Source organism: Centroberyx gerrardi, chromosome 5 (assembly GCF_048128805.1).
Source record: "Centroberyx gerrardi isolate f3 chromosome 5, fCenGer3.hap1.cur.20231027, whole genome shotgun sequence".
NCBI classification, from domain to species: domain Eukaryota; kingdom Metazoa; phylum Chordata; class Actinopteri; order Beryciformes; family Berycidae; genus Centroberyx; species Centroberyx gerrardi.
Genome location: NC_136001.1, coordinates 23631225 through 23647712, shown reverse-complemented (window position 1 = coordinate 23647712; position 16488 = coordinate 23631225). Strand labels below are relative to the sequence as shown.

The following is a 16488-nucleotide window of genomic DNA, read 5'->3' as shown; positions in this document are numbered from 1 at the left end:
CTCTCTCTCTCTCCCTCTCCCTCTCTGTTTCTCTCTCTCTCTCTCTCTCTGTCTCTCTCTCTCTCTCTCTCTCACACACTAACCAGTGGTTTCACACATCCTGATGTTATTAGGAAGCCCACCAGGGACCAATTTTCCCACATTCCTCTCTCTTCCTCTCACCCTCTCCTGTTCTGTTTCACTCTGCTGACTCTCCAGGCGCTCTGGGACTCTGGCCTGTCAGCGGCACATAGAGAGGGAGAGGTGGGGGGAGGTCAGGCAAGAGAGATTGAGTGCACATAATATAGAAGGGAGGACTATGTGTGTTTGTGTGTGTGTGTGTGTGTGTGTGTCTGTGTCTGTGTGAGAGGGAGACAAGTTTAATAGGAAAGCAGTTCTTCTTGGTGTAACACCTTAATTGGGCCCTTCCACAACCAAAATAAGGGGGGGGGGGCAGAAGGATGGAGCAGGTAGGCTTGAGCAATCAACAGGAAGTTGTGTGCATATGTGTGTGTGTGTGATTGCATGTGTATATTCGCACTGTTTTTAGGGGATGGAACAGTTGTATGTATCAAATATGAGGTTTGTATTGTACATGTCTTTGTATATTGGAAAGAACATTTCTGTTTCTTTGTGCATGTTTGTGATTGGCCTGTGTCTTACAGTGCATTGTACAGTGCAGCTCTTTGTTTTTGAGCACTGTATGACTCTGTATATGTGTGTGTGTGTGTGTGTGTGACCCTTAGGGGCGTAATCAGTCCCATCGGGGGAGTGAAGGGCGGTCGGACTGCACCCCTACAGTGTATGTCTGTAGCTGAGGGCCATTCAAAACCTGTGCTGTGTGTGGACGCTACAGATGAGCTGCTCTTCACCGGGTCTAAAGGTATAGCCAACACACCTCTAAATACGCTGTTAGCTTTTCCTGAGTGGTATTTCACATAAACACAAAATGGCAGTATGCAATGTACTAAATAACTGGTATTGGTATGTTGTGCATTCTACGTAATCCCACTGCTTTGTGGTGTAAAAACAAAGGATCACAAGGATTGATGTTTTTGCTCACCTCTTTCATTTCTGTGCTGCTTCAGACTCACCTTCACTGTCATTTAGTAGATAGTATGTGACATTAGGAATGTGATTTCTTAAAGTTGCCATACCTTCCACTGTTCAAAAGGTGTTATTCACTTTGAAACAAATATCCTGCTGACTAAAAAGCTTGTCATCCCAAAGCCATACATCATTAATGCAAATTTAGTGGCCTTTAGTTTGTTTGTAAAAATCTCAGTAAGTTTGATAAGTGGCAATGAGGCATGCGGCAGGAATAACAGAAAATTTTATTCAGTATTCTTTGGTTACTATCTGATCACTGTTCACTTCAGGATGCCAACACTTGCTTGTTGGTGTGACTTTTGTCTTATGGCTGTTTAAAATATAGTTTGTGTTAAAGAATCCTCACACCAAACTGTATTTCTGTTGAACTGCCTCTCTCCCCCTCCAGATCGTACCTGTAAGATGTGGAACCTGGTGACGGGTCAGGAGATCGTCACCCTGAAAGGCCACCCTAACAACGTGGTGTCGGTTAAATACTGCCCCTCCTCCTGCCTGGTCTTCTCTGTCTCCACCTCCTACATCAAGGTCTGGGACATCCGTGACTCTGCCAAGTGTGTCCGCACACTCACGTAAGTTTTTTTTTCTTATACTCAACCAAATGGAGCAGCTTGGTGCAATCAAACTAAAACATTGCAGATTTGATAGGAGAGATTTAAGAACAAACTTTTTCTGAAGTTGCATGAAGTGGAAAAATGAAATGAGGGAAAAAATGTGACATGAAATGCATAAAAAAGAATGACAACTGTGTAAAATTGTGATTGTTACACCTCTGTCTCTCTGCTTCTCATATTCATAATCAGTTCATCAGGGCAGGTGGTTTCGGGCGATGCGTGTGCAGGCACCACCACCCGCACAATAACCTTCGCCCAGGGAGAGTATCAGATCAACCAGATTGCCCTCAACCCCTCGGGATCTGTGTTGTACGCTGCCGCTGGCAACACCGTTCGTATCTGGGACCTCAACAGGTACATTCATTCATTCATTTATTTGTTTAGTCATTCCTTCATTTGTTTATTTGTGCAGTTTGTTTACTGTTAGCTCTGAATTTTTTAGATCTGGATGCATATTCAGATTTCTTAAGAGTGTGAATACTGATCTAGGCTCACTTGTCAGATGTTACTCAACCAGAGAGGAAAATCAAGGAGAAGAAAAGGTTGTCAAAATAAAGCAAATGAACCCATAACTTGGGGGTACAAAGCATGCACAGTAGCATGGTTTCTACTAGGCATCCATTTCTGGCTTCCCGTGGCAACATTGTCTTCTCCTCATGTTTCTTTTTTCGTGATTCTGGAGGGAAACGATTAACAGATTAGACCAGACAGTTTACGCTTAGGGGCTCTGATGCATTCAATGATGCATAAGAACGTCCAGAAATGAAAAATGTATGTATTAAACATTTCTTCGGTATATCATCTCTGCTGATGGCATCCCCGTGTCTAAACAGCTTTACTCCACATTAGAGAAGGAAAGTGATTTAATTCAGTGAAACAGGCACCTTGAATATCAAATCCTTGCAAGTAATGAGTTTCACAGACCTTCCCCTCACCTCGTCTGATGCGTATGTGTGTGTGTTTGTAGGATGCAGGCGATGGGGAAGCTGACAGGCCACATAGGCTCAGTCATGTGTCTGACAGTGGGACAGTCTCTACTGGGAAAAGATCAAGTGATCACTGGCTCCAAAGATCACTATGTCAAGGTACTGAGTTCTGGATACACACACACACACACACACACACACACGCATACATTCAGACATGACCATATCCAAGTGCCAAGTTTCAATCACCAAGTCATAAAAGACACACACACACACACAATTCTGACAGCCTGATTCGCTCATTTTTGCCCGCCTGAAGACTCTCCTCCTTCCTGTTGTCTCCCTTAGGTGTTTGACGTGGCTGAGGGAACTCTGGGTAATGTAGGTCCAGCCCATAACTTTGAGCCGCCCCATTACGACGGCATTGAGTGCCTGGCCGTCCACGGAGATGTGCTGTTCAGTGGGTCCCGAGACAACGGCATCAAGAAATGGGACCTGGAGCAGCAGGAGCTTACTCAGGTGTGTGTGTGTTTGTGTGTGTACCTGGATCTGTGTGTGTTATGATTTATGTGATGGAGGTAAATAAAACTTTTGCTTATAGCCTGAAAGAAGTCTTCTCACCAAACTGTTGATGTACCAACAATTGCCTCAGGTTATTTCAAACCAAGGCTACATGTGCCTGTTGTTCTTCAGCACAGCATGTGAGTGCAGTGGAGTGGGAGTTGAGCAGGGAGCAGAGTGGCCATATATCAACCTGAATGTGGAGCACATATATAAAAGTTTCAAATATTGACTCTCTGACCTGCACCTTCTCGCTCCAGTGCCACTCATGACGTCACTGTGCGCCAGGAGCCCCCTGCCTCCTGCAGGCAGAAACATACCCAGTGTCCATCTTTCTTCAGGGCTATTGATTCATGATCCTGGACCTTTATCGCCTTGTGCACAAAGCCAGCCGTTCCACATGGCATGTGCGCACATACAGTGCCCACACATTAAGAAGGGTTTCGCTAGATTATGGGAGTAAGATAATTATTTTTATTAATGACGCCAAACTTAATATAATAAGATACTTTTGGGAAAGCATGGAGCGAATTCGGTGCGCATTTGTGTGTCCATTGGAGGATAAATAAGAGGGAATTGGGGCGAAGGAGTGGAGCGATACACAAATTTCACTCATAGCTCACAGCTGTGAGTGAAATTTCAAGACGCTCATCTCCAGTCACATGCTCTGTTCTATAGTAACCTGTACTGCATGTTGCTGTTTTTATGTAGGCTAGCCTAGGTCCTCAGGCTTGTGGTAGGAGGCTTCAGGTGGCAGGTCAGGCTAGGAGGAATGCTAAGCAGCTGGGAGGATACTGTTCTATATCTGCTGTTATTGCAGTTTGCTGAGTGTTGAGGAGGTGTTGCTTTTGTAACTATGCACCACTTACTATAATGTTGCCGCTAGCCTGTGTTCTATGTATATACAGTTAGGACTAGGTGGTCAACAAGGCATTGAAATATCCCCATCTGGAGTGTTTCTGTCCCTGTGATTAATTGTAACCAATTTGGTCAGAAATAGATTATGGGTATGTGTGTGAGTGTGTGTGTTTTAGTGTGCTGTATATATGCAGTGGTAGGCCAGCAAAGAAATAGGAGCTCTTAGCTCCAGCTCATATGAGCCCACTCTTTATTTCCCGTGAGGCCGAACCAAATCACTGGCCAGCCAACCAGGCTATCACTCTTGACGTGTGTGTGTGTGTGTGTGTGTGTGAGAGAGAGATAGTTAGAGTGCCTGTATGTGAGCAGTTAGGGAAGGGTGTGAATGTGTGTGTTTATACACGTGTGCATAGTTGGTTGTGTGTGTTGGTGTGTGTGTTTTAGCCGGTCCACAGCATATTAAATCTCTTAACCCTCTCTGCATGCTTTAGAGGAGCAAGTTGCATAAACAGGGAGTTGTCTTACCAATTTACCAACTAGTGTCCTGTAGTGTGCACCGCTCTGCAATGCTGAGAGAACATTATTAGCTGTTCACATTTATCTAGAAGAATTTTATTTAGACAGATTTTAGATTTAGATTTTAGATTTTAGATTTTAGACATTTGACTAGTTTGACTAATTTACTGGCATTTAAACAAACCATCTTTCAATGGCTAATGGCTAAAACAGACACAGAGCTTTTTCTCAGCTCATACCAATTAAATCATTATCTGCTTTTCTATCATGTCTAACCTTTTTTTATTGCAACCCTTCAGGGTTAGAGAAACACAAAAAATATTTATCAAAGGCAGGGTTTTGTCTCCTGTTACACATTCAAATGCACTAGTGCAGTGCATTACAACAACAAAGAAACAAATTTGAATCAATTCTGAAATATGTCAAATTAGCTAATCAATCTTGTAGCAAATCAGAAAGTCGAGAGAAACCGCATAGAAATAGCGAAAACATGTCAGGTAAACTGAATTTAGCTTAACAGATTGCTGTCTTCATCGTTGGCTAGCACGACTCCACATGACTTGCTGAGGAAATGTGTAATCACACCCCTCCTTGGTAAAAGCCAAATCCAACAGGAGTTTGATGAAGTGCTGTTGGATGTGCACATCCAGTGACACAGGATGTTGAGACTTGTGAGTGCCCAGTTGCCCAAGCTTAGTACGAGGATTCAAAAGGCATTTTTTTCTTTACAAGATTCGAGCAGGCCTGTAACTGCCTCACTGTACAAACCAGGAAATTGACATTTTCCCTCATAAATCAATTTGTGATGTAGTGTAGACTTTTCCTTGTATAGTAGCACTCATGACACAAAGACACATGGACAAATACACTTACAAACGCACACCTTCCACTGGTTGGGATAGGGTTTTACTTGTTATCGAACATTGGCAGAGCTGTGACAGTGAGAAGCCGTGTTGCCAGTTGGGAATTCAGTTTATGTGCAGCATCCTGCCACTGGAGCGGTCCCTCTTTGTCTTGCTTTATCCAGAGTGTTAGCTCTGAGGAGAAAGTCAATAGAGTGTCATCATTTGAAATGTGGCAGGAAAGTACTGTGTCAACATCAGGGCATTAGAGCCCATATATAGCACAGCAACAGGTACCAGCGAGGGAAGGGGTGGTGTGTGGGTGGATGGGTGGATGGGTGGATGGGTCTGTGCATGCGTAACTTCTGTGGTGTCTCTTGTGTATCTTCTGTTGCCTGTGTATGCTAATAATGCATTCTGTGGGTGGATGAGCAGTAACATGCATAAACTGAACTTCCTTGAGTAGTTTTGTTTAATTTTTATTTAACCTTTATTTATCGAGACCGACCAAATGAGAGCAAATTCTTATTTGCATTGAAAGCCTGAAGTAAATCAACATAAACAGAGAAAGTCAGTGACATTCTGTCCCCTGTGGTATATGACCTCAACCTCATTTGTGAAACAACCAACACATTTCATTTTACAGCATGTCTTACTCAGTAGCCTCTGCCTAATTATGTAGTAGAACAGAATTGTGGCATAGAGTATAATAGAATATATTAAAGTCAGACACTGAAGCTCTGCCTCCTCCATGATTGCTGCTGCTGGCTGCCCCTGTGCTTTGACCCTTCTGTTGAAATACATGAGGCATGCTGTGTTTCTTGAGAGGATATGTGAAGCAACATATTTAGAATTACATTGCATGTAATATGGCAATTCCAAGTTCCTTAAAAATATCTTAGTATACTAAAACAGTTTCAGGTTTCAGTGCTTTTCACCAGTGAGTGGGCGTTACTAGTTTGTCAACATGCTTATATAGCTGTTGCTGCCAGCTGGTGTTGCTGTCAGGTGTTGCAAAGAATTAGCACATTTTTACCTTGGTATTAAGTTGCTAGAAATATTTATAGTGTTGTAGATGCAGGATATGTAATAGAAGAGCCATTACTATAAGTAAGAATTGGTAAGTTTGTAAGACACCTCCCTGTTTACGCAAACAGCTCGCTCCTCTAAAGCATGCAGCCAGGGTTAAGAGGTTCAGTTGCTGTTCGACCACATTAGAATCGGCGACATGCGTGATCAAGGCGACTTTGAAACCCTGCTGAGGTCTTCATGCACTACAGGTTTTAGAGTTTAGTGAGAATGAACAAAAAACATCCAGTCAGCTGCAGTCCTGTGGGTGAAAACGGCTTGTTGATGCGAGAAGTCAGAGCAGAATGGCAAGACTCATTCAAGCTAACAGGCTGGGTTTCACTCCTGTCAGCTAAAGAAAAACACAATGAGACTACAGGGGCAGGAGATCACCCAAACTGGATGATTGAAGAGTGGAAAATTGTTTTCTGGTCTGACGAATCCCGGTTTCTAACTTGTGACATGCTGATGCAGCAGGTGTCAGGCTGCTGGTGCTGGTGTAGTGACATGGGGAATGTTTTTTTTGGACAAATTTAGGTCCTGTAGTACTGATGAATTTTTTGAACACCACATCGTATCAGCATGAATATGATGCCAAAAAATCTGCAGGAGCGATGTGACAGTATTGAGTCAGCAAGGACAAAGATCCCAGGTCTCCAGCACCGTGTTGAATCATGCCTTGAAGAATTCAGGTTGACCTATCTGCTACTAGCTTGGTGTAACTACGTACTTTATATTTACACATTGTAATATACTATATATATATTATATATCCACCATCATTTGCTAAAGCAACTAAATAATGTGCTCTCCCAATCACATTAAAATAGCCTCAATGTGTTCTGTGTTGTGAATCAAATTCTAGAGAGCTAAACTGACTCATGCTGTCAGCTTTTCCAGGTGTTTTTAAATATACACCTCTGCTTATTTTAATGGATGTGATATTTGCATTAGATTATGTGTGGTGCACAGACAGAAAATTATAGCTATTTGGATAATATGGCAGTATTTAAATCGCTCTTGGCTTCTATTGTTGAATGAGTATCACAGAAAAAGGCTTGTAATGTTGATCCAAGACTCAATTACCTTTTTTATTGTTGAGAAAGCCAAAGAGACAAAAACAGAAACATTCTTTTATTGAAGCTTGTGGATCCTTTAATCATATGTGATGTGAATGGAATTTAATTAAATCTTCGCAGTCTCACAGGAACAAAACTGAGAAACTATACTATAGTGAGCACAGAAAACATTTCAGCAGTGGAGCCCACTATCTGATGAAAACAATAATCGCCAGGATTTTTTATTTAAAATGCTGTTTTGATTTAACACAAAAATCCCGAAGTGCAAAAGGAAAAAAAAAAAAAAAAATTACAATTAGAAGCAAATAAAACACAACAGGAAAAAGTAAATAAAAGAAATAAGCCTACAAAAGGAAAGTATAAAATCTAAAGTACTTTTTAGATATTTACCCTGCATTTTAATATGCCAATAGACAGATTTTGTTAATCATCACACCGTTGCCATGGTGCTTCATTATAGGCATGGTTCACTTTATGAATGAATCACATTCTTTTCGTTTTTCTCCTAATTGATTTTCTATTTAATTTAGTGGGGAAAATAATTGGTGCTAACGAGCATGGTGTCCATTTAAAGGCTACTTTACAGATGCTTGAATGTTTAACACCGGTTTGGTACTTCACATACTAATTTGCTTGCAGTTATCTCTGTCCGTGTATTTCAAACTGCAGCAATTTAGAGCTGAAGTTAGTCTGCAGTCAAGATGCCAAAGAAATGTAATTAAATTGCAATAATGCTGACTGGAAAAATACCAGAAAATAAAATAGTTTGTGTTTAAGGGCTGTAGGCATCTCAGAATCTTTTAAGATTTTTTGATGACAAAATAAAACTATGGACTATGGTGTATAACATTTATTTGTACAAATACTTTTCTCACTTTGAAAAACAGCCTAGACTCTCTGCCCACTGGGTTGAAAATACCTGTAAATTAAGCCTGACGTTCTGCACATCATAGCTGCTCTATAATTTGAAATCTGAAGAGACAGTTGAAGGGACTCAAAACAGCTAAAATACTTTAAGTAAGTAAAAAACTTTAAAAACTTTTAGGGCTCACTGTAAGTATTACAGTGGATATTAGTGCACATGTTTATAGCCATTGCTTGTTAGGATGATTTCTCCCTGATGGTCCTTGTAATAAAATGGAGGTTCATGTCAATGAGAATATCTTGGTAAACATAAAACAGATAGTTCCAGTTCTCAGTTCTGATTCATGTTCGAAGCCGTTGTAACAAACGTGATAAACACACACCTGTGACTTGTTGATAATTAATTCAATATTATTGAGCTAACTGAAAATCATACTGGTAAATGTGTCGCCTAGCAACCATTTAATCTATTTGCTGTTCAAGAACTATATTGCTTGACGGAAACATTTTATAATTAGCATTCGTATTTGATTATTAGCAATTAAAAGTAAAACACTAAACATTTGTGTACTGTCTACCAATCTTTTATGACTCTGATGCTTAATGACGCCTCTTAGCTGTTCTTAAATCGCTGTGAGGCACGGGCTCTTGTGGCTTTTTGCTTTTAAGTAAAACGTGACCTAAGCGCTCTCTCTCTCTCTCTCTCTCTCTCTCTCTCTCTCTCTCTCTCTCTCTCCCCCTCCCTCCCTCCCACAGCAAATCCCCAACGCCCATAAGGACTGGGTGTGCGCCCTGGCGTACGTACCAGGCCGGCCCATGCTGCTGAGCGGCTGTCGGGGGGGGATGCTGAAGGTGTGGAACGTGGACAACTTCACCCCCATAGGAGAGGTCAGAGGTCATGACAGCCCCATCAATGCCATATGTACCAACTCAAGGCACATCTTCACTGCGTCCAGGTACAAAAAAAATCTGTTGTGTGACTGCACTGCACTGTACTTGCCACTCCTGGTACTGTTACATGTTTTGGATAATAGTGTCCATCAAATTATATTTAGTTATTTATTTGTTTGTTTCTCTATCTATCTGTCCATTGATCTATTGATGTAATTGAAGTTGAGTAGATGCAATGTAATTTGAGTAGATGCACAAGAGCATTCTGAGTTTGATGGTCTTCAAAATTCTACAGTGGATTGAGTTAATTTATTGCAAGATTATTGCTGAATAGAAATTTAGGAACTTCTACAATTTTTGGCCATTTTATTTATTACTACACATTGGTCAATGGACAAACTTTAATATGAATATGAAATGCATATTTAAATTCAAAGCCATTGTGCTAGCTAAAGGAACATTTTATGCCTATAGATAAAAATGCCTTTCATTCTTACAAAGCAAATTATTAAACACATGTGTCCTACAATAATTTGTGTTATGACAGATTAGACTTAGTAGAGTGGGATTCATTAACATTTTTAAAGACAGTGTGTGCTGATTTAAGTGTGATCAGCTTTGAACTGAATCAGGCACACTGCCATCAGAGAGGTTGTCAGTGGGGTTGGGAGGTTGAGGACTAAGGAACACAATGTAGTGTTTCAAAATGTTATGGGGGGAGAGAAAAATAGCTTGTCCGTATTCATGGTCACGCTTATCCTGCTTTTCACTACAAGATGTTGTCTTTTCCAAGTGGAATTCTGGCTTATGACTCACCCCACATAAAGCCTGTTTCATCTCGAGCAGTAATCTATGAGTATATATGTGTGCGTCTGTGTGCTTAGCCCAGTGCAGCTCGGAGTGAGGCATACTACATTCTGTTTTTCTCCAAATCTGGCGAGTGTTTTGATGTGCCCTGCGCTGCATTAGAAGGAGATAATGTGTGCTTGTTTGCTTGTTTTTTGTGTGTCCACATGTCTGAGTGGGACATTTCTCTGCCTCTGGTCTCTCCACTCTCTTCACTGTGTACTGTCTGCCCTCAATTTTTCACTTTCTCATTCAGCTGTCTAACTCGTGCTGAAGTTGACTAACTCACTTTTCCGTCTGCTCTGTGTCTGTGTTGTCTGTCTTCTTCCTCTTTCTCTCTTCTATTTCCTCACGTCTTTATCATTTCCCTGTTCTTCCTCCTCAATTGCTCTGTTCCTGTTCTTTTCTTCTGTCATCTTCTCTGTGGGCAATTATTTCCTCTTGTCTGGTCTCTCTCAACCCCCGCCTCCCTCCTCCTTTCTCCTCTTGTCACCTATCCTTTCCCTCTGTGCTTCACTCCTACACCCCCCTCCCCCCCCCCCTCCTCCCCTTTCGGCTGCTCCAGTGACTGCAGGGTGAAGTTGTGGAGCTATGTGCCAGGCTTGACCCCCTGTCTGCCTCGACGGGTCCTGGCCATCAAGGGCCGAGCCACCAGTCTCCCATGATTGCCTCTGCTCCGCTCACCAAACCTCCCCTCCTCTGGTACTCTCTCACTAATTTTCCACCCTCTCCCTCCCTCCCTCCGTATTTCTTTTTCCTACCTGGCCTGCATTGCTCCACCTGGATGGGACCTGCACTCATAGGTTTTCTCACGTTCTGTTTCTGCTCTCCTTTTGACCTTATGTTGCATCCTTAGATTTCTTCTGCCATTCTTTTCTACCGTTATCCATCATTTGTCTTTTGACACGCTGCTCGCTCTGGATCTCTGTTTGTCTCAGTTTTACTTTTATTTAACGCCATGGTTTTATACAAATCTTGCATCCCGCTGGTTCCTTTACAGCCCCCTGCCTCCACTAAGACAGACAGTTAATTGTTCATTGACACATGCTCAGAATAACTTTCCTTCACAGGTGCAAATCCAATATGTGTGCTGCGCCTGTTAACACCTGTTTGGCTTCAGCCTTCCAATATACAGTAGAGTCCACTCTATTGGAATTTTGACCTTTAGCATCACCTAACACAAACCTAGCTGCAGGGACAACTTCCTTGGGTTGATGCTAGTTAGTTTTAATGACAAATATGATGTTGTCCCTGGGAATGTGCATGAAAGTGAAGATTAAATTGGCCGGTCAGTTGGCAGCTGAGCTCTGACTGTAGGAAGAATAATGAAGTTTATTTGCTCTAAAGTTCCTGATGCAATTATACATACTTCTACACTTTTCTAAAAGGTTTCTTTATTTAGTGGGTGCTTGGCTAGAGAGGAGTTTTTTCACTGACACTGAGGAGAAGGGTCTTTGATGAAGTGTGTGTGTGTGTGTGTGTGTGGGCGTGTGTGTGTGTGTGTGAATAGTATGTTTTGAAGTCTATCTCTTTGTGCTGTGTTGGATGTACGATGTGCTGTTTACAAAGGGAAGACTTTCTCTGACTCATATTATTTTATTCTTCTTGGTGTCCTTCCTTCTCTCTCCCTCTCTCTCTCCCTCTCTCTCTCTCTCTCTCTCGCTCTCTCTCCCTCTCCCTCTCTCTCTCTCTCTCTCTCTCTCTCACTCTCGCTCTCTGTAGTGACATGACAGTGAAGATCTGGCTGTCTAAGGTGTGGAAGAAGAGGTGACAGTGGGAGTGATAGAGTGGTTCCTATGTCGGCCATCTTGCTGCGACCTCTACCGCTGATCTGTGACCTGTTCACTTCCAACACTGACATGCGACATTCAAATCACAGTTTCCAAGGCGATCAAGGTGTTTTTCTTTTCCAAAATGACAAAATGGAGATGGAATATGTATTCAAAGGCAAAACGGTGGACTATTTGCCTTTCTTTTGTTTGTTTGTTTTTTTACTGCCAATTTGAAAGTGCCATTCAGGTGTGATTTGATTTGGACAGGATAAACCACATCATCCCAGCTGGGGATACACTAAGCGGAACCATTTCTCTCCTGACCCGACAACTACCATAGTCTGACATTTAAAGGAAAAAAGTGTCCTTCTGTTCTTTTACCAAGGTTTCTCTGGGGAAACCAAGCAACAAGAACAAAAACAGAATCCCTGTGGAACAGTGAGAGATCTATTTCCTCAGAGACATGTTTATTCATGTATTTATTTCTTTAAGGAAAACAATTGGCCCAAGAACAGAACCCAGGGGGACGCCATTTCTGATATAATGGGGACGTTCAACGGCATTGTGGCTGCTCTGATACTGAAGACATTGGAGGTCCATACTGTGTGTATGGCAAAAATAGCTGATATTCAAGCAGGTAGATCTCATATCCACTATGGTGGATTGTTATTGGACACTTGGTGGTATGGGGTTAGTCATCACTGGAATATTATAAAAAAGATGTTACTGCTAACCTCCACACAGGATCACAAACACACACACTGTGTAAGTCCGATTCACTGACGTTTATTTCATTTCCCGTACCCCGTATTACCATTGCCCCCAACTCACTCTAAGTATATCACTGAATCCATATGCGTTCAACAAGTCCTGTTTTATTTTTTAAATGGCTTTCTCAATATTTATTATTTTCCCTACCTCAGTTGTTGTGGACTTTGGGTGAGGTGGGAGGGAGTGTTTTTACGGGTCTCTGTGTACAAATCCCTGGTGCTTGACATTCTGATGTCTGTATTTAATGTCTGGCTCTTCATCTCTGTGTGGATGTGTCCTCTGTGGCCCCCTGGCCATCAGGCTGTCTGGCTGCTGACCTTGCAAATAGGAAACACCAGGTCCAATAGCACAACTAAGGTAGCAGTGGCCCGGGAGCTGACAGGACTGTGTTATCTGCACTGTAAAGTGCTTACTCCAGCAGAAATAAGAAACACCCCTGCAAATGTACATGCCTGTGTGCCCACGTGAACACGCACACATACACACACATACACACACCTCTACCACCGCCTCCGTGAGGCAGGTACTCCATTGGGGCCAAAGTGCCAGATCATTATCTCTATGATCCTACAGTATGTGGCCCAGGCCCGCCACTTAAACTCCACGCAAATGGCAATGGGAGCCGTACCAATTTCCTCCCCTCTGCTTTCAGCTCCACTCTGATCTTTAAGGTTAGCAGCAGTGTCAGACTGACTGGCCTTACTGAAGGGTCCAGCTCCTTACCAGCCACTCAGCTTCCCCTGGAAGCCAATTTAATTAGAGCTCTCACAGCTCCACCGGCTGCTTTTTAGGCAGGATTGCTTGGGTGAAAGTAGGTCATAATGGAGAGGGATTTCATATCAAAATCCTTATTTTCTTCCATCCACTATTTGCTGCTACACGAAGATAGCCCTTAACTCTTTACTGCTTTACTTGTGTAGTTAGATCTGTTTATCTGGTGGGTTATATGTGCACACATGCATGTGCACACACAAAATATGGACATGCACACGCAAGCACACAGATTTCAGTAGATGTTTAGGTTATTTATCTTGCCTGATAGGTCTTGGCATTCCTCACTGTGTTGATTTAGAGTCTCTTTAATGAAACATATTCATCACTCCTGCAAGAGACTCCACTGACACACACAAACACACACAAACACCTGCAGGCAACAGTAATAATCCCAGACTTAGAAGTCAGTTCCATTATCTTTTCATTGACTAAACTTATTTCTCAATATTTAGAGGTGCATCGATTTCAATTTATGAACTCAGGCCTTTTGAGTTAAGGATCGCTCCAAAATGACATGCTGCTGTTAAAAGAGCCCAGCTCCTAGTCATACTTAAGTCTTACTGCTTGATAAAAACCCAAGTCATGTCTGTGAGTAGATCTCTTTGGAAACCTGGGGATCACAGTTGAGCTTTGAAGTCTCCCTTCCCCTTTTGAAGTGGACTGCCTTGTTATTGAGTGCACTTTTCCTCCTAAACGATCCAGAAACATATGTAGTATGATTAAATGATGCTTGGATCACAAAAAAGCAATCGTTGGCAACATGAGCTCTACAAATTTTCCTTTGTTCGTCTCTCTGTTGGTTGATGTATCTAAAGTGAGTTTGAAGCTGCTTACACTCTCCAGAAGCAATGATGTGGGTTTTGGTTTTCTATTGGGGGTTATGTGTGTGTGTGAAGTGAGGGGCTGGGGTGTGTGCATGTGTATGAATATGTGTTTATTTGGGTGTGTGCATGTGTGCAGACACAAGAGAGTGGGGGGTGGGGGGGTGAACTGAAAAATGATTTGAATGAAGTAGTCTTGGTTTTACTATTTTGCTGCGCTTTGAAACTCAGGTAAGGGTTGCAGGATAATTTTAGTCGTACTATCTTCACTTGAACCTGTGAATTTATGTAGCTCATACATTTGACCAAATGCCTTGTTTGAGAGATTATTTTTTTGTTTGAGAAAAAAGGTACTACCAATGCTTTCTCCCCTTCTGGTGAAATACTTGTTTTCTTGTTTGCTTTTGCATTTGACTCCCTTTATTTATCTATGTACTGTGTTTTTCTGTACAGTACACAATACAGTATCTTACTTCAGAATCTGGCCAAAGCTGAACGTCTCACAACTCTGAGAAGATGCACTGAATTTTACTGACGACAATTATTTGTTCAAAATGTCTTCTAGGTATAGTTATGTGTAGGTGTGCTGTCACGAAGAAATATTGTGGTAAAAGAGTGAATGGTACGAAATGTGGTCAGCAGGGAAATTAACCTGCATAACATAATAGGTTGAATACTTGGACCTAGAGTCGCACTCCCCTGGGCCCTACACTGTACACTATGTACTCAGCTGTGCCAATTAACTTAACTGACCTAGCTCACCAGCTCTGTGGTGTGTTTCATGCTGTATCAACGCTAAGACAGCCTTTATCGCTGTGCTTTTTCATTTTCCCAGAGTCTTTGCTAGAGAAGACTGTGTAGTACTGTAGCTTTAGGCACTCTCTACGGGGCCCCTTGCTTGTACATTTGCTGAAGGCTGCATGTTAGTGGTGTTGATCGGTTTATTGGACGTCTCAAAACCCACCAGTTCAACGGGCGAGGTTATCCTGGTTGTATTTTTAATCTCGGTGTTTAACGCCTGGATGGGGATGTCGAAATCTCTGAAGGTTTCGGCCAATCGATGGGATTATGAAGCGCTGATAGTCAATGAATCATACATAAAATATGATTGCAAAAATGTTGAGTGTGCTTCACAAAAGATGCTCCTCCAAAGGTTTAATACAGTCAAGCGGAAGCCTTAAATTATTATCTGGCAACAGTCAACCCCACCTATTGTTGCCATAACTTCAGAGACTTCTACTTATGCCGATGTCAATACCACTCCATTACTTGATAGTCTGTATATAGGTGTGTTATACTGTTTTTTATCTTACAGAGGAGATGAAGTCATGGTTGATTGACTTCTTGGACATCAGCTGGCCTCAATATAATCTCTGTAAGTTAGGATTTACATGCACTTTTGATAATGAATACTGCTGTGAACACTCTATGAACCGTTTCCCTGATATATTAAGCCTAGTTTTAGACTAAATTTACAAAGGTAAAGTTTACTAGTCTCAAACTAGGCTTAAACCACTGAATTTCTACTGAAAAGAAATCTGTTTAGATCTAGGTTTAGTAATTGATGTTTGGGAAACTGTCACTATACATTGATATTTATGTCTGTGCTGATACAGTATGTCAGATAAAAGACAAGACGGAGGAAAAAAAAAACAGTAAAAACAGTCCCCAAGTGCCCCTGCCTTTCAAGTCCCTTCGGTGTATATTACTTAATGAGAATTTTCACTTTGATAGAATATTTTCTCTTTGCAGCAAGCACACCTTCATAGATGCTCAAGAGTCAAACTACCAACAGTACCCTGGCCACCCGCTGGCATTTTTTCCCAGCTCTAGTATAATATAATCTTACCTTCATCTATTTCTTTCTTGTTTTTATATGTGTTGTGTGGGCAGCAGGGTGGCGCAGTGAGTAGAGAGACTGTCATTCAACTAGAATGCCCGGGTCAATCCTCCATGACAGCACCCATCCGCCCTGCTGAAGTGTCCTTGAGCAAGACACTGAATCCCTATAACAGCTAGGACCCTGTGCTTTGACCTGCTTTTAGAGGGGGGCAAGCAAGAAAACAAAATCTCCTTTAATAGAGTACAACAAAAATATAGATCCCTGCAGCCCCCGATTGTGTTAACTGACCATTCATGAGCTCCAATAGAGATGTGCGCCTTAATAAAGGAAACTGTTCTACCAAAGGTAAATATCAC

At 41.9% G+C, this 16488-nt stretch overlaps 1 protein-coding gene across 1 annotated transcript in view; it reads left to right on the top strand.

Annotated features, from left to right (window-relative positions):
• The window catches only part of kif21b (kinesin family member 21B), a 62909-nt gene extending 48502 nt beyond the window's left edge, over positions 1 to 14407 (top strand). The window contains exons 27-33 of the mRNA XM_078283539.1: positions 726 to 862; positions 1478 to 1658; positions 1890 to 2054; positions 2668 to 2785; positions 2975 to 3145; positions 9171 to 9370; positions 11874 to 14407. Of these exons, the coding sequence (XP_078139665.1) occupies positions 726 to 862; positions 1478 to 1658; positions 1890 to 2054; positions 2668 to 2785; positions 2975 to 3145; positions 9171 to 9370; positions 11874 to 11922 (1021 nt within the window). The 3' untranslated portion in view covers positions 11923 to 14407. The remainder of the gene's footprint in view (positions 1 to 725; positions 863 to 1477; positions 1659 to 1889; positions 2055 to 2667; positions 2786 to 2974; positions 3146 to 9170; positions 9371 to 11873) is intronic.
• The last annotated feature ends 2081 nt before the right edge of the window (positions 14408 to 16488 follow it).